We start from the raw sequence: 23,028 nt of genomic DNA, 5'->3' as shown, positions 1-23,028 counted from the left end.
ACCCCACAGCTTATCTTTTTCCACTTCACACCCATACAGCAGCACTGGGCCTCGGTCACCCATGTGCACATACAGCATAGGAAGTAGAGGAGTGTAAATAATGACAGGATTAGGGATGGGGATCCGCAACTACCTTCTCTTGCGAGAACAGGAAGAAGAGGCAGTGAGGTTCATTTTCTGCATTGCTTTTACAATCACAGCTATCAAGGCAGGAAGGCCTTTCTAGGACAACTCTCATACTATTAATCTGTTGCTTTCACATGATCAGTAATAATGTCACCATCCGACATCTCCAAAATGCTGCCAAGAACAATTGCTTGTGACAGCTTGGAAGGAGACAGCTGGTAGGAATGTAGATGGGCTCTCATCATGTGCAGACAGCTTTCCAGACAGAGTGCTGTACCATGGTGGGTCGAGATACCCAAGCAAGCAGTGGGCGCAGAAGCTATGCAAAATCATCAGGGTAAAACCCCCATACTGATGAGTTGAGCTAAGCCCAGCCACGTTCACTGCGAAGCTACCTGGGGTGTTTGCAGACTGTGTTGCATGAACATAGTCTTAAATGCTTTACTCTGGAAGGGGAGCCAAATCAAGCATGGCCTCTCATGGGAAGTATCAGCATCTGGCCTATTGTGTAGAGCCAAGGAAAGGGACTACTGGGAAGAACACATCCATTGGGTGAGATCCTACCACGCAAAGGAAGATAACCCATATAAGTTTTAAGAGAAGAGAAATGAGATGTCCAAAGCTTCTCTGGAACAGAGGAAAATCCTTGCCCCATCTAGGAGAGGGAACGTACCCTGGCAGCAGAGCTGAGGTGATGTTTGAGCTGCAGAAAGTCTTCAGCCTCTGCTTGCCAAAGCCCAAGTGCTGCAGAAGCCACTTCCCAGCAGAGGGCTCTTCGACATTGCAAAGACAGTACAAGGAGAAATTTGGATTCTGATCCTAACCTACCTCCCCACAAATCTGAGGGGATTCACACTTGCTTCTTAGTCCTGGCTCATTGCTTGTCACAGGGGATCCAAAAAAGATATTCCAGCAGGGACCACAGGTCTGCTTCTGCATTAAGATCAGAAACAATCATTCAAGAGCTGCGTTTCCAGCAGCATTCACCACAAAATTGCTTTCACACTGAGCCAGGCTAGAGAGTAGGTTTAGCAACACAAGGCTATTTTAACAGGGAAAAAAAAACCAGAATGCTGCAAAATACACAGTACAGACTATAACAAGTTGGCTCCCTAGTTTGCTGCAGAACAGCTCTTCTGACACGAGGTATGCAGTTGTTGAACTAACCCATGTAAAAAAAACAAGAAAGAGGTGATTTATCAAGTGAGGGTATTCAAATCAGTCCAGATTTAACGACCATGACCTGTAAGTGGACAGGGCAGAACAAGACAGATGAAGGCAGATACAGAGTTTACTTCTCTCAACAAAATGCTGTCACATGAAAAGGGCTGCAGGCATGGTACTTTTTTCCAATCACAAAAAAAATAAGCCCCAGCAGAGCTGTTAATTCCATTTTGTCTTGCAAAAAGTTGTTTGATGGTGTCTCTTCAGAAGTATCCAATTCAATCACACTGCCTGGGAAAGGAACAACCAACAGCCCAAGAGTTAGGGAAATATTTGATTTAAGCTTTATTTTCTAGACAAACCCAATATGGATCCATCACAGATGGCGTAGATTAGGAGGTGGATCTGTTATGATGGGCAACAGTCTCCAAGGTACCAAGGTTTCAGCTCAAGTCCTATCAGGTGCCAGAAGGGAGGATGACTGCAAGCCCACTCAGCTCACTTCTAGTCAGAGCTCATGCTTCTAAGTCCTTGATCACCCTTCCACAGCCTTCACCGTCCTTCAGTCAAGGGCAGCACTTCTCCCCAGGGTATCTTCATGAAGAGGTTCAGAACGACACTGCTGGCATGTCCTTGCACCCACATGGCCTGAAGTGTCGATGTCAGCCAGGAGGATATACACCACAAGATCTCCCCCCATTTAAAGACAACTTGTTATTAAGGAAAAAAAAAACAACACAAAAAGGGGAAAAAAAAGCCTATGACTCTTCCCAGAAGAGGAGGTAAAAAGCCAGTGGTCTAGTCACTGCACCCTGTGTCAGATCAGCAAGAGGGACAGCATCCCACCCGCACAGGGCAGGAAGCAGAAAAGCAGAAATGAAAATGCTAAACTAATTTGCAGGGTGGTTCGCCCTGATGCCCAAAGCTCCCCAGAGAAGACCCATGAGCAACACTATCCCCCACATGGGCCCCAGCCATCAGCAGCTCCAGACAAAAATGCTCCTTGCAGAGCCTTCAGAAGAAACTGCCGCATACCTGCTTATCTAAATCCACCTCCCTAGAGCCGCAAGGGTGAACTGCTTAATCCGCAGATTAAAACAAACAAAAACTCATTAAAAACTTTCACCCATGCAGTCCAATTACCTTTCAATAGCAACTGTAGGGGGCTTCTGTTGGTTTTGCTCAAGCTTGAAGATAAGCATAGGAAAGCTACAACATTAAAGTAATATTAAAGTGAACTCTAATTTTTTTGGACAAATGAGAAGTTGGATACAGTTAAAAATTCAAGCACAGCCTGGCTAGAACAGCAACCAGCGAGTCAGACTAGGAAATATCATCTAACCTGCTGGAGGCAGAACAGTGCCAGAACATCAAAAAGAACGAGGTTACTTAGAGAGGATTCCTTCCCCTCCCAAAAACCAAGTGTAAACCAGCTGTGCAGCTCACCTCTGCCCAGAAAGCAGCTGCCCAGACATCTGGGAAAGCTGGGAAAGACAAAGCAATGATGCTTTAAACCACTCCTAGAGATTCTTGCAGCAGTTGCTGATGGAGATCACAAAGCACAACAGATACGGTATTTAAGATACAGCTCTCATTCGGCATACTCTGCCCCTTGAGAGATCATGTGGTTTTAGTTTCATCAGAGCTGCCAGCGCATCTGTAGTGGAGCAGGGTGGCCAGACCACGTTCTGCCTCCCTTTGCAGGGAAGCACCCACAAGGCTGAGCTCAGCACACTGGCTGCACGCAGCAGGAATTTCATAGAATCATTTAGGTTGGAAAAGACCTTTAGGATCATCCAGTCCAACCATTAACCTGACAACAATTTCCTCGCACCTCTTCTCAGGGAGCCTTGAACTCACTAACACCCTCTTAGCTGTTCACCCACAAGCTCCCAACTCATTAAGGGCTCGATCACCCTCCACACCCCTCTTTCCACAACTCAGATGGCTTTCATGAAACAGAACAAGTCACCACCAGATTTAGCAGCAGAGATGTTGTCTTTGGTCAAACATGTTCAGGAAAAGAAAGAAAAACAACTTTTTTTTTTTATGAAAAATCCTGTCATTTTTTTCTTCTTACAGTTTTCTGCTACAAAGGAGGAGAATCGGGGATGAACTACCATCTACTGTGAAGAACATGGAGGTCAACCTGCACCAGAGGGACAGCAGTTCCCATTTCAGTGGTAGCAATAAACTGAAAGCAAGACAAAAGTGTGTACCAAGAACATTTAATAATTAATTTTGCTTGTGCTTTGTTTTAAATCTTCTGTTCCTTGCCAATTTAGCTGATATCCAAAGAGCTGGTGAGGAATTATAGTATCCGGCTAATTAACCATGCTGGGCTAAGTGTCTGTCTTATTTACACCCCTGCAACCTCATTTAAATTTTTAATGGGGTTGCAGAGATTTAATGAGGCTGGTCTTAATCCATACAGTCAGGGTCCAAATAGCAATCCCAGAGACTTGATTTCCAGCAAAAACAGTCTCCACATCCAAAAAAAGAAGGCTCCTTGTACCATGACACAGCTCAGAAGAAAGGACTATTTGAAGGGTCTTTTATAAAGTTATGTAAATGGCTACAAGTTCTAAAGTATTTTCTGAAAAAAGGCAACCACTGCCTTCACTTCTGAAGTATGAAATACAGCTTAGATGACTGTGCACAAGAACAACAAGATGAAGCACAGGAAACAGGCAGAGAATGGTGAAGATGACTAGGAGAGCTCTTCTTGCAGAAATTAGTTAAGCTACAGTTTCCTTGGAAGGGTAAACGAGTATGCAGGTCAGCAAAGAACAATAGGAACTGTTTAAACCCAGACACAAGTAGGTATTAAAATATCACTAATAGGTTAAGGACAGAAAGCCTAAAGCTTCATACTGGCACTGTTCTGGAACAGATTTTAATGCAGTAGGCAAAGCAAATGCAGCAAAGCCTGCAACAAAGGTTCAGAAGGGAGGTGGCCCATGACTACAGGACACTGGATCTGCTGATCCCAAGGACAGTGCCAGCCACATTTCAGCATCATTGAGGGGCCTCTCCACAGCCAAATGGTGCATTAGGTGGGGACACACCAGCTCACCAGGCACAGTACTGGAAACAGCAACAGGCTGTCCTAGGCAGCAGACATCTGACCCTGCCTTTCCAACCCCCCCACCCTAAAGAGCAGGATTCTGCCAGCTGCAGGTTGAGACCCATCCTGATTAACGAGGAGCACTTCACATTCAAGAGCTACACAGCTCAGATCTCCTCCCTCTAGAGCAGCTGAATTTAAGTTGCCCATTTTCATAGAGCTATTGACTGTTCCTGACACCATACAACATGTAGAGCATCCCCTGCTTTTATAAAGCTCTAAGCACCCTCCACATCCAGCAGCCTACATGACAGCTGAACCGTGTAAGCAGCTCACCCCCAGCAATAGCTTGAAGCAAGCCTAGATGACTGAACAGGAACCAGCCTTAGGGCTTACACACTGTTGCAGAGCAGTTTGGGATTTTTTTTTTCAGGGCAGTGGAAGGGGCATACACAAAAACATAGGATAGGCAAATCAGAAACACCAAATAATATCCTTTTTAGTTATCTTCAAAAACCCTATACTAGAGTAGCAAGATCCAGATTTGTTCTTCCCTCCACCCCAAAAAATCACCACCACAAGTAAACAGTCTCTAAATCTCAAGTTAATGCTGAAGTGGGTCAAGTTGGAGCTTACTCAGCTGCGGCGAGTGGGTAGCACTGAGCTTAAACTGTTTTCCTGATGAGTTTGGATGCAGCAAGGGCAGCATATGGGGGTCCGATCACTGAAGGGCTTCTACAGATTTGCAGGTCAAAACACAGGTACATCAAGAGGCAGCTGTTATGGCTGCATCTGGGCAGCCTTGGAAGGTTAACACAACAGCATCTGCCCTACATGTCAGAGAAGGTTAATCTTAGCACGGTTTGGTGAATGCTGAGACATCTTCCCATTCTCTACCCCATGTGCCTTGCTCCACAATCACCATCTCCAGCCATTTAGTACAACATGGAGCATGGCATCCAGCTCTGGAGCCCTCAGCACAGGACAGACATGGAGCTGTTGGAGCGGGTCCAGAGGAGGCCACAAAAATGATCCGAGGGCTGGAGCCCCTCTGCTGCAGGGCCAGGCTGGGGGAGCTGGGGGTGCTCAGCCTGGAGAGGAGGGGGCTGCGGGGAGACCTGAGTGCAGCCTGGCAGTGCTGAGAGGGGGCCATAGGAAGGGTGGGGGCAAGCTTTTTAGCAAGGCCTGTTGTCACAGGACAAGGGGTGATGGTTTTAAACTAAAAAGAGGGCAGATTTAGACTGGATATAAGGAAGATTTTTTTTTTTTTTTTTTTACAATGAGGGTGGTGAGGCACTGGCACAGGTTGCCCAGAGAGGTGGTCGATGCCCCATCCCTGGAAACATTCCCGGTCAGGTTGGACGGGGCTCTGAGCACCCTGGTCTGGTTGGAGATGTCCCTGCTTGCTGCAGGGGGTTGGGCTGGGTGGCCTCTAAAGGTCCCTTCCAACCCAAACTGCTCTGTGATTCCAGCTGAATTTTTGCTGTCCAGGCAGGGTGGTGGCACACAAGAAAACCAAACCTTGAGTCTACATTGACAGATACAGACCCACCCTTGCCAACAGCCACAGGCAATGGTGCTGTAAGCTGTCCACACTGAACTGGCCTGTGACCCAGGCTGTGATGGGTGAGGCATCACTCCTGGCAGCAGGCTAGTTCTGTACTAACTACTGGTTTAGTATTAGCATGCAAGGATGACATGACCTTCAAGGTCTTCTTAGGAAGTGCACTAACCTACCTTCTGCTTAGCCACAGTGCATTCCTGGATCACATCCCATATGGAACAGTAAGAGGAGCTGCTTGAGGAGCAGCCAAGAAGAGCCAGCTGCTGTTGTGCTGTCTACCAGGTTTCAACTAAACACTACAAGGCTCTTGCAGAAGAGGAAAGGTGAAGGCTACCTGCCCTTTGGGAAGTTATACCTGCCAAATGCTGCCATGCTGAAGGAGTGCAGCCATCTCTACCCATGCCTACCATGGCAGATGGTACAGCAGAGGAATCTAGTCCAAAAGGAACATGGTTTCTTTTAAAAGAGCCAAAAGGAACATGGTTTCTTTTAAAAGAGCCACTTTTCAAAGTGTGCTGCAAGGCTTACACAGTGGTCCTGAGTAGGAAAGCTGAACTAGATTATATCTCTTCAGACCCTAGAAGCCCTACAGAGAAAGCTGCAGCATTTAGCTTGCTAGAGGCACCTAAATTCTGGTCACAGGAACAAAATACATAATTAATTCTCCCAGACAAGTAGGCCTCATCCTCTGCTGTGTCCTGTCCCCATATCCTATAATCCCTTTATAGGATTTTTCTGACTAGGAAGGGCAAGTAGAACCAAGTATCACCACAGAGTCAAGGTAGGAAGACATTCATTACCCAGCTAATCTCTCCAGAGTCCACTACAGAGGAGGATAAGCTCATCTGGAGACATATTCAAAGCACCTCATGTTTGCCTGTGCAATTTGATTTTTAAAACAGCTTTGCATCCAAGCCAGGTAGGTGATTATACTATGCAATTAACTGCAGGCAGTTTGGCACAGATGGTCCCCAAGAAACAGAGCTAGCTGAACAGCAGGGGTTTATATTTAATGATGAGCCAGGCCCCCAGTGAGGCAAGTCAGCAAGACCCCACTGAAGGCAGCAGAGCTCACTCGGCTCCTTGCACTGGTGTGGGGAGGCTGTGCCTTGCTCAAGGGGCCAGGATCCCTTATTAGGGACTCCAGCATATGCCTGCAACAGCAGTCATGTCTGACCTTGTATCCCCCCAAGAGCTTGAGCACCCTGGGCTGGAGCTCAGTGTGGCTTTTATAGCAAAGCACTCCCAAACATTTGGATCTGGCACCATCTAGATATCCTGGAGTAAGCACTAGGAACTGTAGTTTTGGGGGAACAGAAACCAAGCTTACAAATGGCACTCCACCATGAGGATGTGGTACCCCCTAACTGCCATTACACAGAGAAAAAGATATTAAAAGCAGAGCTGCAGCTCAAAAGCTTCCTTTGTGCTTAACTGGGGCAGTAGCATCCCCAGGCAGAAAGCCTATCCCCAAGTGGTATTTGTTCCATTTTACAAGGCATGGATTGGTGATCCCTAACACCAAGGGAAAGTCTGGCTCTCTGCGCTAAGGTCTAGGTTGATCAGAAGGGATTTAGACCACAAAAGCTGTGCCAGTTGTCAAAGCCACAGAAGCACACCACAGAGCACCACATCCCTTGGATGACAGGCACCCGCAGAGCCATACACCAGAGCCAAGAAACCTACAGCCTTCTACTTGAGTCATCATCATTTAGGAAAGCTGGTCCTAGCTACAGCCCACATTTGCCCTTAGAGGAGCTCAGAGCATATTCAAGAGCAGAGAAAACAGGCCTGTTGTTGCACGAAAGCTCAGTAGGAACCCAAGAAAGTTGCAGCAGGCCTACGTCAGAGCAGAAAGATGTTTTTTAAATGCCTATGCAGAAAGTCTCATTAAATAGCAAGAGACCCATGCTCAGCTGAAACAGAAATCCCTCTAGAAGCCTGGCTTTCTGCACAGGAAGATAAAAGGAGATCCCAGAAGGCTCAGAAACAGTTTAGCCTCCTGAATCATACTACTCTTGCTAAGCAGAGACCTTATTTCCCAGCCTAAAAGACCAGGTTTTCCCCCAACACATGCCCTTCTTCCCCTGCTGCCGCTCTCCCATCATCAGCACTACATCCTTGCATGGCCAGACACATGCAAGATTCATCCTGGCAAAGGGTTGAGGGCTGTAGCTGGAGGCCCAGAGAGCTCATGGCAGGCTTCAAAGCAAGCAGCAAGCCTGACAGAGGGCAGGAGCTGCAGCACCTCGCACATGCAGTGGGGAGGGCTCCCAGCTTCTGCCGCCCTCTAAACTTAACAGGAGTGAGAGTTATTGCTTCATGCAGAGAAAAGATGCTGATTAGCTGTTGTCTATGGCACCCCACCTCTAATCAGAAGAAAAATACCATCTGGCATGCCACCCCTGGAGGGCTGCCAACCTTTGCAGTAAAATACGAAGGCAAGAGAAGGTCAAGATAAAGGAAGGGAGCAAAACACATAGAAAGATTAATCCCTGCCAGGTGGTGTCAGTCCAGACACTGGAGTACAAAACTGGATGGATGAGCGAGCAGAGTAGGAGAAAGAGGAAGAAGTGAAACAATTCTCTGCAGAAAGATCATGGGCAAGCTGAAGAGATATCCAATCTGAGCTGCAGGCCAACTCCAGAACAGGATCCACTTCACCTAAACCTCTCAACAGGTGTTTGCCCAGACAGAATTTGCACCACTGGGTTTCAACTGTCTGAAGGCAGCCAGGGAACAGACTCCAAGACTGGCAGCAGGCAGAAGAAGTTTAAGAGAAGGGAGCCCAGGGGGTGAGGCAAGGCTGGAGGAGCCAGTGATGGGAGAACAGCTTAGCAGGTAGCATTGAGTCAGAAGGCCATCTCAGAAGAGATGCATCCTTTGCCTCTCCCAGCAGTGTCACACAGGGAGTGTAAATAGGGCATCACTTGTCCTGGCAAGGTTTCAGCCAGCTGGACACTGAGGTATCCATCTCATACTGAACATCCCCCTGCATTGCACATGGTGAGAATTTCAGCAGTAGGGTGGCAAGGGCTCTCCAGCTGTCTGAACATGTTCCCATGAGTGTCACCTGGTACAGAGGGTCTGCAATCAATGCACACACCAGCGGTTACAGGTGCATAGAGCCAGACTCTATTGCAACAGCAATACCACTGCTGCTCCCTCTCCAAGGGAAAACCTCATCCCTCCCACCACAGCCACCTGAATTTCAAGCATCCTCTATGACACTGTTCACTGCTTGCTTCCTGTACCTCCTAGAAGGGGACAGGTTGTTCAACAACTTTATTAGCAACAATAACATATGCACATAGCCGCATGCCAAACAGACAAATTGAGGAGCTCAGTGTCAAGGCCAGCGTGCCACTACACATGAAACTGCCTGCCTCTTAGCCTTGGCATCAGTGGTACCTTCTGACTCCAGACGGTCCAGCCCATAGGTCACAGCTGTACTGATCTTCCTCACAGGTGGAAGAGCTGTCCTCCTGACAGAAGACGCCATAGATGCTGGAGTTACCACAGCCACAGTTTTGCTGGATGGCTCCTCTGTCTGTTCAGACTGGGTAGCAGACAATCCACCAGGAGCTGGAACAGCCTTCTCACTGGTGACCAGGACCACATCTGTGAGATCTACACAAGACAGGAAGCAGCAGAAGTTTGGCACAATATTAAAAAACCCACCATTTAAGAACTAACTCCTTAATGAAAACTTAACTTCTTCCACTCCAAGTTATTAAACTCTTGCCTCTTTGAAGATGTGTGACTCTGCTGTAATGAATGCTTCTCTTCCAGGACAGCCAGCACAGAAGGTTCCCCTTAATGAGAACTCAGGTAGGTTTTACTTCCATTGCTTTGAGGACTGCTAGTCACTACTCCATAGCAAGATCAGAGCACTGAGACACTGGTTGAGATCTGAACTCACAAATCTAATTGTTTATTGCAAAGATAAAAATGAGTTGAATTTATAATTAAATCCCAGAAGCAAATTAATTAGTGGAAACTGCCAGAAGAGACTTCTCTCCCCTACAAAGGGACCTGAAATTAAGGGACACAATGCAAATAGTTTGGTTTTTTTTTTTCTTTTGATGCCCTGCAATATAAGACTAAAAAAGCTGCCCAGCAGTTTCATTACAGTGGAACCTACTACTACAGAAATACACTCCACCTCAGAGTCAGCTTTGTGCTAAGGGAACCCTTGCTACACTCCTGTCAATACAACAGGCTCCTACATGTACCTGCCAAGGTGACATTGAGCCAGTAGGCAGCAGCTGGATGAACACAACTGCTTACAGCATTTCTGTATGAGTTACATCAACCCAAGAAGCAAGAACTCACCATTCCTCAATAGAAGCGACTATCAATACAGGCTTCCACACCCAAGGGATTCCCAGAGTCTTGCAAGAGGGTCACACACCCCCTACACAATCCCCCCACCTCACACTGCTCCCACATCACCCCAATGAAACTTTTCAGTCCTTCACACTAAGCACCAGCAACCTGTGACTGCCTTTGGCTCCAGCAGTAAGAGCTCTCCCTCCATGAACAGGAACTGGCTTAAACATCTAAGGCTAAAAGTCAACTTGCTAGCAAGGATGGACATGGGGGTTTTGTTTGGTTTGGGGTGGTTTGGTTTTTTGGGTTGGTTTGGTTTTTTTTTTTAAATCTCTACTTCACTGTTATATGGGGCAAAAAACCCCATATGCTGGCATATTTCAATGTGGAGTACCTGGCAGCACAGGCAGAAAGCAGTGGCAGCCCAGGGCTAGAGGCAGCCTGCAGAAGGCTAGAAAAAAAGTCACTTCAAATACAGATGCTGTGTGTTGAGACTTCAGCATTCAAGCATTGATATTTGCTTCAGATGTACCATCTCATCTGGTGTGGACATGAACCTGCAGTCCTTGAAGCAGAACCCTACCTTCTACATCTGGAGCGTTCGCTGCAGAGGAAGTACCAGCTGCCACCAGCACCTGGGTGGCACCAGGAGCAGTCAGCATCTGGGTGTCCTCCCCGCTGTTTTCCTGCAGCAGGCTTGCAGCTCCTGTTCCCCGGGTAGCACCAGGCACCAGTGTCACAACTGGCGCAGCAGCATCAGCCTCCTGGGCAACCGTTGTCACCTCCTGAGTAACACCTACAGCAGGAACACGTGTCAGTACCAACTTGCAGGACAGCCACAGAGCAGACATTTGAAGTAACATAACCCCATGCATTAGCATTTCCAGAGCTACAGTGCAAGCAGCAGGTCCAGCCAAGTATCATCAGGGCAGTCCAGCAAAGAGAGAGATGTAAGACTGTGCATAACAGGAGTGAAAGCAGCAGAAAATCAGTCCTCGTTTTCTTAATTGTCTCTTAGGGACAAGCAGACCCATATGGGAGCCATGCCATGGGAGCACAGCACTGCAGGCCTGTGGTATGAAATACCATTAAAAGCAAGCGATGGTGCCAGCACAGTGCTTTTAGTGACCGGCTCTCATGGTTACGAGACTTCAGCTTCATAGAAGTCTATTTTTGTTGCACAAGTCTTACTGATAGCATTGTTTCCCCAACATCTGGGAAACAGCAGAGAGGGAACCTGCTGACAAGTCAAGTACTTAATTTCTAAATTAATTTATAATCAGTCAGGTTTCAGGACCAGCATGCTATTAGCTTTCCTTCTTTTACAGAAAGAGCTAGGTCTTTTGGATGCACTGAGGGGAAGCCATCCTTTTGCCCCTGCAGCCTAAGGGGAAGACTACAGATGCCCAGCAATTAAAACAAAGTCCTAAACCCCAGCTCATGTTCCTCATCAGCCTAGGAACATGTCATTGCCCAACACCTGAACAGAACTCCCCCCACCCCATTTCTACCTTTTTTTTTTAAATACTGAGTGGAAACATTGTCAGTGGGCTGAAGGTGCCACCTCTGCAGGCAAGTACAGTACAGGGTGACACCACCAGCCTGTGGCAGGCTGCCTAGGAGGAAGACTTCTGCCTGCTGGTAACAGAGCTGGCACAGGCACTGGACAGGCAGAGCCTGGCCACAGTTTCACTCTAGGGTGGGGAAGACAACACCAGGAGCTTTTTTAGAGGACAACACAGAGATCTGGACAGATCTTTTGATCTGATCATCTTTGTAAAGTCATGGAAGACATCAGCTACTCACAGACTACCAGGACAGCTCACCTGCTCCTGGATATAGCAACCATTTACAGCCATCCATTGTCTCTGCATCTTCTGCACTGACTGCAACTATCTATAGCTAGCAGCTGAGAGCCAGGTGACCCCAGATGCTAACTAATTTAACCCCCTCACTGTTTTGCAGGGCTTCAGAGCTAGTGCAAGGACCACCTTTGTGTCCTTGCACTTGTCATGTCAAAGGGATACTTGGGGAACATTATCCTCCTTGAAATAAAGTGTTTAACCGCAGGTCAGAGGCTGGGCTGCCTCCCTAGCCACAGGAGAGGCATACCAGAGGGTTATTCAAAGCAAATTTACATATTTCTGGTCAAGGCAAGATGCCTACAGCCAGACTACAGCTGTTCCCCTCAACTGCTATGTGAGCACCAAAACTGAAGCCCCTGCTTTGGTAGTACATCTCACACACAGAATGGTAACAAAGGAAGCTTTCTAACTAGCACCAAGTCTCTGCTGATGAGACTCCAATTCTCTGCAGAGACCTCCATACTCAAGTACACCCTTCAAGCCCAGGTTCAGCTGCCACCACCTTTCTGGTCTCAGCTTTCCTGTTTGCTACTACAGCCACCCTCCCTCAGCTTGAGGAGTAGAAGAGGCAACTCAATACAGTTGCTTCACATAAGCCAGGACAGGGTACCACCCAACAGACTGTGCCTACCTGCACACAGGGACATTGTGTCTAGGAACAGCTAAGGCTAGGCAGTACTTTACAGATGCTAATTACCTGTTTAGGCTGTCACCCCTCTACAAAGGTCCATAGCCTTTCCTGGGGGGAAAAAGGTGTCCTACCTCCATTGCAGGTATCAAGATCACACCTTTCTCCACTTTATCTCCCTGAAAGGAAGCACAGATTCCCAAGAGCATCCCTCCTAAGCCTACACTTAGAGGCAAGTGTCTTAACAGGCAAGTTTTACCTTTCCATGAGCTTTCGAGAGTAGGAGAGAGATCAGACTGTGTAGCTGTCACCACAGCAGCCTCCGGCTGTGATGGTGGGATGCTCTTCCCCTCCTCTGCTGTGACTGCGTTTGTGTTTTCCAGTGAGCTGAGATCAGCCATGTCTACACCCGTCAGATTCACAGTGTGGAGAGCATCACCACTGCCTGTGGAAGCTGCTGGCAAGTCCTCCCCCTGCACCGGCACTGTGCAGTTGGTCTCCTCAGCAAGCTCAGGAGTTGGTGGAGGGGACGCTGGGGATGGCAGCACTCTTGTTGCATCCTCTTCCTCCCCCACACCTCCCTGCAGGGTCTGGGATGGTTCTGTTGCCCCCAGGTTCTCCGTCACCTCCTCATGAGACATGCTTCCCCCTTGACTTATGTCCCCCAGTTTTGTATCATCCCAGTCAGGTGGCACAGTGTCCGTAGGGCGGACGGTGACAGGGCCAGCTGTGGCAGGCAGCTCTCCTTGCCCAACACCCATCCCTGCTTCCAGGTGCAGGGAGGCCTCAGTCACCATGAGGGGACGTTTTGCAGCCACAGATGCTTGCACAGCCAGGGACTTCAGAGGGCTCCCTGTGCGGGCTCTTGGCATTCCCACCTCAGAGGTGGTGCCATGAGCCTGGGGGGTTGGGATGACAGGGTGGTCACTTGCTGTTTCCCAGCTGGGAGAGCTGGGGTACAGTGTGGGCTGGGGTGCAGCTGAGGGGTGCGAGCGGCTCTCTGCCTTCTCCTCCACAGCTGTCCCAGAAAGGGGGTTTGCCAAGAAGCCAGCAGAGCTGTGCTCTGCTTCAACATGACCCTCTGTGGTGGTCTCACTAATGGGGCCACTGACAGACTCATCCTGGACAGCAGGGTTCAGTGTGGTCACAGCTGTGGTCAGCATGGCCTTGAATGCACCATCCTCATCCAGCTCTGACTTTGTGGGACGAAGCTCCTCCTCATCTACGGCAGCCACTGCCACAGCAGAGGTGCGAGCACCCAGGTCCTGGCTGTCTGGGATGACACGGCTCAGGCTTACAGACAGCATTTCCCCTTCTGCAGTGAAAGCTTCATTTAAGGGCGTCCCAGATGGCTTTGCTGATGCTCCGCATGGCTCTTCAGAGACAGTCTGCTCAGAAGGGCCCAGGTTATTTTTCAAGTTCAGAATGCTCGTCCTTTCATCTTCTACCCCATTCCCTGCCCAGGGGCCATGCTGGACCTTTGTCGTGTCCCTCTCCTCCAGTGGCTGAGATGCAAGGCATGGTGGACTGGAGGACAAAAGCAGGATGCTGCAGGTGACCACACAGATGTTAAGTCCTATGGATCTACTCATAGCTGAGATGTGCCCAGAAGCCTGCAAGGCTGACAAGTCCAGAGTGCAAGACCTAGAAAGGGAAAAAGGAACCAAGATTACAAATACCCATAAACACCTATGACCCAGGGCCTTAAATAACTGGGTGACAAGTTCCAAGCATGGTAGTCTATTGCCAGTTCTTAGCACACCCCTCCTACACATCCCAAGCAATGGATCCCTCCATCTATTTTACCTACCCAACCTCAAGTCTCATGCCAGACAAAACCAAATCTTGATCTGAAGCCCAAGACAGACCTTGCCAAGCTCTTACCCCACTGGTAAAGTGCTATGCTCTACCCAGCAGGCATGAGACTTGCAAGCATGTGATGAGGAAGAACCCTTTTGTCCTTTACCAAGTCCAGGACTGACGCTTCTCGGGGCCCATCAGACTGAAGTCTCAGGCCTGTTATGGCAAGCCCTGCTCTGTGCACTGACACAGAATGAAGCCAAGGAACTTGCAGAGAAGACAAGGTAGCTCTGTAGGGCACAACACAGGATGAAAGCCAAAACAGGAGGCTTTCAGGCTGTATTAGTGTCATGTCCTGTATGAGTTCCTTGACCCCACAGAGAAAGGCTACAGCCCAGACAGCAGCACTGCTGCATTAGCACAGTGCTTATGCTGCACTGCACCATGGAGGCACTTCCAGAAAGTTTCATGTGTATAATCACTGCGTGCTTCAGGAGTTTCCAAGAGAGCACTGAACCAGTAGCCCAGCAGTGATCCAGCCAGCTGACAGCCTGCTCTTGGCAGGCTCTGTTGCCTCCAGTAACACAGCTCAGGCTGCCGGACAGATGGAGGACCTTGCAGCAGCAGCCACTGCCTGCTCCCAGCCACCACCTCTCAGTCCTGGGCTTGCTGCACCATCACTCAACAGCAGAAGACCATCCAAGGCCCCAGTCACCACATGCAGGACAACTGGTCACACAAGTCTCATACCCACAGCAAACAGCCCTCCATCACCCAGCAGATTTGGTAAGGTCCTCCCCTCCCAGTTCCAGGAGGCAGCTTGTCAGTGGCAGAGTCAAGCCCTACAACTAGAACCCCCCCAACCATCAACAGCTTCACTTGCTTTGGCTGGTATGTTCTCAGTTTCACAAGTGAGCTGCTCTTACCTTTGAGCCACAGGACTAATGAATATTAGTAAGGAAAGAGGTTGGGGTTCTCAGAACCACCCCTCAGTCTTCTGAAGAGCAAAGACCACCCTCCACCATCTTGCTCACAGACACAAGGATGAGTCCCCCCAGCTTCCTAGACCACTCATTTCCCCACCCAAACAGCATATAGATAAATATTACTTGCATTTGTACATACACAGTGCAGCAGCAAGCCACCTAGCACTGCTGTGTTACACAAGGGTGTATCACTCTTCCGTGACTTCTCAGGTACCCATGCGATGCTGTGCAGGTAACTGCTGCTGTGGGCAGAGGGATCACAGGAACACCCCATTTGTGCTAGTCCGTCTAACTCAAAGGCCCTCTGTGTCCTGCTGCTCATGCACATTTGTCTCCTTTTAGAAAGGATTATTGTAGGTGTCCAGTCAGCTAAACACAACCAAGACATCAGAAAGCTTGTATCTGTCTAGTCACACACAGCTATCTGTATGTCCATTGTAAAACATACCCCTTATTTCACACAGGAGAGAAAGGCTTCTGCAGCTGAAGACCCCTATGATCTGCAGGGCTGTCCGTAGCGCAGAAGAACCTCAGCATTACCAGCTCAGAGAGACACAGGTCAGAGTCAACTACTGCAGGCTCCATTAGCTGGTCAAGCCTTCAGGGCACACCGAGTCACTTTTTCCACTCTCCCTGCAGCCCTGGCCTTCAGCAGTTTGAGCTGCTGGAATAATTCCCTGTCACAAGCCACACACATGCACCAGGTGCTCAGGGACAAAACAGAAGCCACCAAGAAACTGTTTACCAGCAACAGCACAGATACCTTCCACTTTATTTTTAGCATCTCCTTTCTCTGGAGGATGGGTGGCCACCCATCCTCCAATCTCCTCTACTCTCCCTACCAAAAAAACCCAGTTGAAAACTGACAGTATTCAGCTATTCTTCCAGGCTAATCCTTTATGCACTTCTGTAATTAAAAAGCACTAAGAATATATTATGCAAGTTAAATTGATAGTGCCCAGTGACATGCATCTGCCTTGCCATGCTGATGAATATAAATTACATTCACCTCACACCCCTTTAGCAAGTGCCAGTTAAGATCAGATATATTGAGTGGGGTTTGGTTGTTTTTTTTTTTTAAATAAAGAAGAGTTTGGATCTAAATACAGTTTCTTTAGAAGCCAGAAGTCTTTTTAGGCTACACAAGTAGTTTTAGCAGTAGTTAAGCCAAAACCAGAACTCCAGCTGCACTCAAAAGACAGCCATATCACTTCTCTTGCAGTCATATACATTATGCATATGAATATACAGTATGTATATACTTTTGTAGGTTTCTAGCTCTAGGTTCTCAAATAGCCCAAGACATTCAGGAGGTGGTTAGCAGAAGTACTGAAACATTAATCTCTCTCTTCTCAACAAGCTTACTCCACCTTTACTAGGATCAGGAGTGCCAGTGAATAAGAGGGAAAGCTGCTCCCTAAAAGGCTGGCTTTTAGAGGTCTGCTAATTAAAACATTAAAAAGAGTATTAAGAACCTTTCCTCCTTCTGGCTAGGAGATAACACAAACAGTCAGTACTAGCCTGATACAAGAGTTCCTGGGGTACTTTGGGCAGCCTCATACTATTGCCCCCAGCCTGAAAATCACTGTTGGCCATAGTCCTGCATTGGTAAAGGGTGAAAATAATGTTGGGTTATTTGCTCAGGAAATCCACAACAACTAGATCTAAGCTAACCTAGACCTCGACATTCAATGAACGCTGGAGATAGTGGCATGGAGCTTGCTGCAGGATAATGGCACAAGTTCATGCTTCAAAGAAGATTAGTCAGAGCTTAAGATCTATTTAGCTTTAGGAAGAGGCTGGATTAGACAGTGTATGAACAGCAGTGACCTGGCTATCTTCTTAAACAGAGTTTAACACCTTGCTGTAGCACTTCCACTTAATGCAAAAGTGATCCAGATTTTAGCAGGTAGCTGGCTGCAGAGCAGTTTGCTACTCAAGCTGCATTGGGCTATACATTTATCCTCCCATCTGGCTATTTTTATAGTCAGTCTGCTCTACAGCCTTAGCCAAGCGATAAAAGCATGCTGGAGCACACTGCTCTGACCAAGCACCTCCTCTGTAGTAAGCTTAAGCTTTTTTGTTACTAGCTTGAAGCTGTAGAATAACTCAGTATTTCATGCCACAGGGACTCCTTGTCCCCAGATTTCACCTGGCATTCTCCGAGCTGAAGCCCTGGAGGAGAGCTGCCAAGCACTGGCCAGGCTCTCAGGGGGAAAACTAATCCTTGCTTCGCCTAGGACGCACACGCAGAGGGCAAGAGACAACACCAGCTACTTCCCCTGCACTTAATAACAACAAATCCCAAGAGATGCAGTTCCCCTAGCCGCAAAGGCAGCGCAACTGCAGACAGCCAAGGAGCTTTATCTTTAGCATAAAAAAAACATAAGTTCCCTTTTAACACCTGGTAGGCCAGAAAGAAGCACAAAGGACTGCTAGGCTGAAAACAGGTGCCAAGCCCAGGCACCTCCAGAAACTGCCCATTGAGAGTAAGAACCATCTACTCCCATGGGGAGGTCACCAAGCTGAGGGACAATACAGACAAACTGATCACCAGCTGAAGCAGTCTTGCAGACCCAGTTCGATCTTTCTGAACCAGGCTGCTTCCTTGCTCCGTACAATTAGCACTAGCAATTAAACCATTAACCCTCTCTGAATTCAAGAGGCCTGTTTGAAGAGTCAGCTCTCGGGAACTCTGACGAAAGGAACCCCAGAAGGAATCCCATCCTTTTACGGTCAGTCCAACAGAGCAGGCAGGAAGGGGACAAGCACAGAGCAGACCAGATTTCTCTCCTTCAGTCGCTGTTCCTTACATGGGTCAGCAGTTTGTGGACACACGCTGCAAAGGATGAAATTCCCCCTCTGCCACAGTTGTATGCAGCTACTCCCTAGGATGGCTTTTTAGAGTTTCACCCAGCCAGTTTACTTAACTAAAACTCCCAAGAAAACCCTTTGCTGTTATTTTCTGCCTTTGGCAAGTTCTGGCTGTGTTTTTCCTGAACTATTGAAAAAGCAAGGGAAAAAAGCATCAAGCTTTTAACTCACTGCTCTAACAATCCCTCTCCCACACAGAGAGGACACTTGTACTCCAAAGCTGAAGTGGCTGCATGCATCATATAGCAGAGAACACAGGAGATTAACAGGTCAGCTTCAGACAAATCACTGTCTAGCCTTTGCAGAGCACAGGTTTTTGCACCTCCAAGTACAAGCTTGATTATGCCAGCTTTGACTGGCTGAACAGTCCTGGATGTGCTCAGCTCTGCAATTCATCTGCTGATGGATAAGGGAAATGGACAAAACCATTGCAAATCTTTTAATGTGAAGATTTAGCCAAAACATACAAGTCAAGCAACTGCCAGCAATCAAATGCTGTGTTACCGGAGTGCTAATGTGTGCTGTCCAAGCCTTATTACTCATGCTGAATACAAAAGCCAGCAGATAATACACCGCAGAGCTCCAACTCCTACTTTTGCACACAAGCTGAGAAAAATGCCTTCATTTCATCTTACATTATGTCCTTGCCCAGTTCAATCAAGTGAATTGTAGAGCCGATGCTCTTACAGCACGCGCTTCAGATCAACAGACCTCAACCAGTGAAGCCATCTCCAACAGCTCACAGCGCAATCCCAACAGTGACACAACTCCACGCCAGCCGCCAATACGGCCCAAGTCGGATGAGCAAAACTACGCAGACACAACCACGCAGAGGGGCACACCTTCCTCCGCCTTTGAGGACGGATCCAAACAAATGAGACGTATTAATATTCTGTAAGGACAGCTTCCTACCAGTCCTAGCGAGGCACCTTAATACATAATACATCACCTCCACTTCCAGCACTGGTGTTCCAGCAGTAGTTCTTTGAGAAGCAAGAGACATGACATGTTTTAGGCATTATTCCCCCAACCGTTAAGCGACCGCTTGCTTTGTTCAGAACAGCACAGACCACCTATGGAAATCCCTACTCGGATTTGCAAGTAAAAGCTGTATAGTTCTTCCTGGCTTTTTTTTTTTTCCACCCGGCACCACAGAAGTCAGAGGTCTACCAAATTCCTGAGGGATTAAAAAGATTGGGAGGAGTGTGGGGGGGGTGGGGGTAAGAGTGAGGCTAAGGGGTGCAGCAGTTTTCAAACACCAGGCGGATGGAAACGCTGCTCTCCAGGCTGACTGGGAGCAGAGAGGTAGCATTCAGATTCCAATCAGCAAAGAAACACTCAGAGATTTCAGCGCCTCACCTAACACAGGCAGCGACACCGCGCAGCAGATCTCCTGGAGGATCGCGAGTCTCTGCAGGTGAAGGTTTTAAGAGAGATATAATTTGAAATACACCCTTTTAGCTTGGGTGGAACCTGCTTGTTGGCAAGGGGATGGGATTAGGGATGGCTCAAGGCTGGATTACACCCAGCACACCGGCTTGCGGGGCACAGATGCATCCCCCCCCGTCCCCTTTAGCCATATTTACAGGTGAGCTTAAAGCGCTACGAGCGCATCCCTCCCCTCCAGCCGCCCACCGCGCCGATGGATCAAGTGCAACCCACCAGCCGGGGGCTGCCCAGGCCCGCAGCAGGACGGAGGGACAGCGGCGGTGCGTGCCTCCCCCTCCCAAAAGCCGCCGGGGGGGAGGAGATATCCCCCAGGATTTGGCAAGGGGCCACCCCAGCGCATCGAGCAGCCCGCTCGGAACAAAGAGCCGCGGCGAGGATGCGCTGCCCCGCGGGCAGCGAAACATCAGCAGGCCCCCCCCCCCCCCCCCCCATCCCGCCTTCCAAAAAAATGAATAAACGCGGGGTCAATTGGGAATGGGGTGCTGGTTGTGGGGGCCCCCCCTCCCCGGGCTCACCTGCCTGCCTCCGCCCGGTACCTCTGCGCTGCGCCGTGCTCGCCCCCACCGCCCCACGGGTGGAGTGGGCCGGCCCCCGACACCGCCCCACCGGGGCGGTGTCGGGGGCCGGCCCTCTCCACCCGCTCCCGCCTTCTTCCCGTGGTGGGTTTTGTACTCAACACCCCCCGCATCCGTGGGGAGAGGTGCCCCGCAGCCGGGTTTTTACCCCCCCACCCCCCCCCTTCCGCCGCCCCTTCTCCAAAATGAAGTTTCAGCATCCAAGAGCCTCCAGCACACGCACCCAACTCTTCCTCAAAAGCTAACCCAACAGGCTGATGCAAAAAAAAAAAAAAAAAAAAAAAGAAATAAAGCAAGGCCTACGCTAGGACTTTTCCAGCTCTTACAGGTTCCCCCCCCAGTATTTTCGGCTGTGGAGGTCACCTTCCCCTATAGCACTCGCTCTGCAAAGGAGGACTTCTGCAAGAGCATCCCACACATGCCCTAGAAGAGCTTGCTTCCATTTTAAGCACCTATTTGGCCAGGGAGAAAGGAAAGTAAACAGTTTCACTCCTGGTTCCCTTCTCCCACCTATTTTTTTTCTCTTTTTTCCCCCCCCAGGAACCCTACAGGTAGCCTAACAAATAGAAAACATTTACACCACCAAGTCCTGGAGTACCTATCACCTCACCTTGTCAACTAGCAGCTCAGAAGCCCGTACCTTGCCTCCAAAACCAAAAGAAGAGAGCAGCTTACCTTCCTCTCGCCTCCCCCCCTCAGCCCAGCATCAGGGGCAGCACAAGGTCTCAGGTGCGCACGCAGGATTTTATACCCGACCCGGGCAATGCCCCGTTCAGAGCGGGGCTGCAGCAGGTGCGAAGCGTTCGTGGTGAGCAGGGACAGGTGAGAAGAGAGCAAAAATAATGCTCTTTCAATGGAGGAACTGGCTGGGGAGGAGAGGTTTGGGAGGTTATTGCTGGGAGGGAACAGAGGAATGATACAGGAGAGGGAGGGGAGAGTCAAAATCTTGGCTTTGCTGTGGATGTGCTCTACCACATGAAGCAAATCGGTGAATCCCTCTCTACTTCCAGTCATAATAATCTATAAAATGAGGCTTTTTTTTTTTTTCCCCTCCCACATAAGAGAGTAAGATTTAACCTGCTCGTACCTGTCAAACACTGGGCTCTCTAAATAAACAAGATCCATTCGACAGGACAAGGGGTAATGGTTTTAAACTAAAAGAGGGCAGATTCAGACTAGATACAAGGAAGATATTTTTTACGCTGAGGGTGGTGAGGCACTGGCACAGGTTGCCCAGAGAGGCAGTGGAGGCCCCATCCCTGGAAACATTCCCGGCCGGGTTGGACGGGGCTCTGAGCACCCTGGGCTGGTTGGAGATGTCCCTGTTACTGCAGGGGTTGGGCTGGGTGGCCTCTGAAGGTCCCTTCCAACCCAAACCATCCTATGATTCTATGATTCTCTGAACATAAAAGAACTGATTGAGGAAAACCGCGATATTCCTCGTCAATAAATTGTTTTTTTTTTTTTCTTCCCCCTATTTGTTGTGCTGCTGGAAATAATGTTTACATTAGCGGCCTGTTCTCTTTGCTAGACTCACCCCCAATGTTTTACCTATCTAATTTTAGAGAAATAGAGTGTTTTCTACTGGATTTCAACCAAACTGGAACCAACCCAATTCATTTTGGGAGCATTCTGCATCCAATATTAAAACTTTTAAAAGACAGATTTGTTGTAGGTCAGGGCAATTTCTTTCAGGGTAATATTGCTAACCTCTGCATAAGTTGAAAATAAAGTGTAAAAATGCCTGTATCAGCAATGAAGACAGTCATTGGCAAAAGATGTCAGAAAGAACTTCAGAGTTAGGCTTGGCGGAGCAAACGGTCAGACAAGACAACGGGAATAGTGTCTTCTGGCTTTGCATCTATGAATTGTAAAATCTGGGAAATTATTCATGAATCAATATCTCTAGTGCTGCAGCATCTTTCTAAAGAAAATACAAATATCTGAAAAGAATGGATGTTTACTCTCTCCTGTAAGGGAGACAAGAGCCAGGGGGGAAGGAAGAGATGTGAGCTGCATTTTAGTGGCCATTTTAAACACCATTAACTCCCAGATTAGGGACCCAAAACTCTCCGCAGGTTCATCTTCTGTTCCGCCCGTTTCATTTTGGCCGCGGGCTCTGACTGAGAAGGGGATGGCTCAGCCAGGGAGGAGGTGCCACCTCTGAAGTGAACGGCGTAGCCAGATTTTGCAGCAAACCGAAATCAATGAGGGCTTATTTTCCAGCGCAGCACTGCACATTGCGGCGGGTCAGGGATTGATTCCCAAGCCGCTCAGTCATCCGTGTGCAGGGAGAGGGGCAGGACAACAGAGACCCCCCCCGCCAGAAATCAGAGCTGTCGGGGATGAGTCGGCCAGGCTCAAGCCAGAGGCTTGGCCTCAGTAGCTACAAAATTCACCCCTAACACTTGACCTGGGATTCAGAATGAGGGGTATTGTTTTCAACCCCTTTTCCATCTAACCGTGAAAATTCTCAGGAAAGTTATTTGAAATGTAAAGCACGTGTAACTGATGCCCTGCTGTTCTCTAAGGCACGCAGCGCGCTTAATAGATTGGAGAGGTCTTCGCTTCCCCCCTGCCATTGCCTGACTCTGAACC

The 23,028-nt window shown here is 48.7% G+C and overlaps 1 protein-coding gene across 1 annotated transcript in view; it reads right to left on the bottom strand.

Annotated features, from left to right (window-relative positions):
* The window catches only part of ARMH4 (armadillo like helical domain containing 4), a 64,226-nt gene extending 49,888 nt beyond the window's left edge, over nucleotides 1-14,338 (bottom strand). Inside the window, exons 1-3 of the mRNA XM_075713184.1 lie at nucleotides 13,006-14,338; nucleotides 10,837-11,049; nucleotides 9,333-9,551 (exon numbers count right to left, since the gene is read on the bottom strand). Of these exons, the coding sequence (XP_075569299.1) occupies nucleotides 9,333-9,551; nucleotides 10,837-11,049; nucleotides 13,006-14,338 (1,765 nt within the window). The remainder of the gene's footprint in view (nucleotides 1-9,332; nucleotides 9,552-10,836; nucleotides 11,050-13,005) is intronic.
* Nucleotides 14,339-23,028: the final 8,690 nt, after the last annotated feature.

The sequence above is a fragment of the Pelecanus crispus genome, chromosome 6 (genome assembly GCF_030463565.1).
Source record: "Pelecanus crispus isolate bPelCri1 chromosome 6, bPelCri1.pri, whole genome shotgun sequence".
In the NCBI taxonomy this organism is placed as follows: Eukaryota; Metazoa; Chordata; class Aves; order Pelecaniformes; family Pelecanidae; genus Pelecanus; species Pelecanus crispus.
This window is presented reverse-complemented; position numbering and strand designations above follow the sequence as displayed.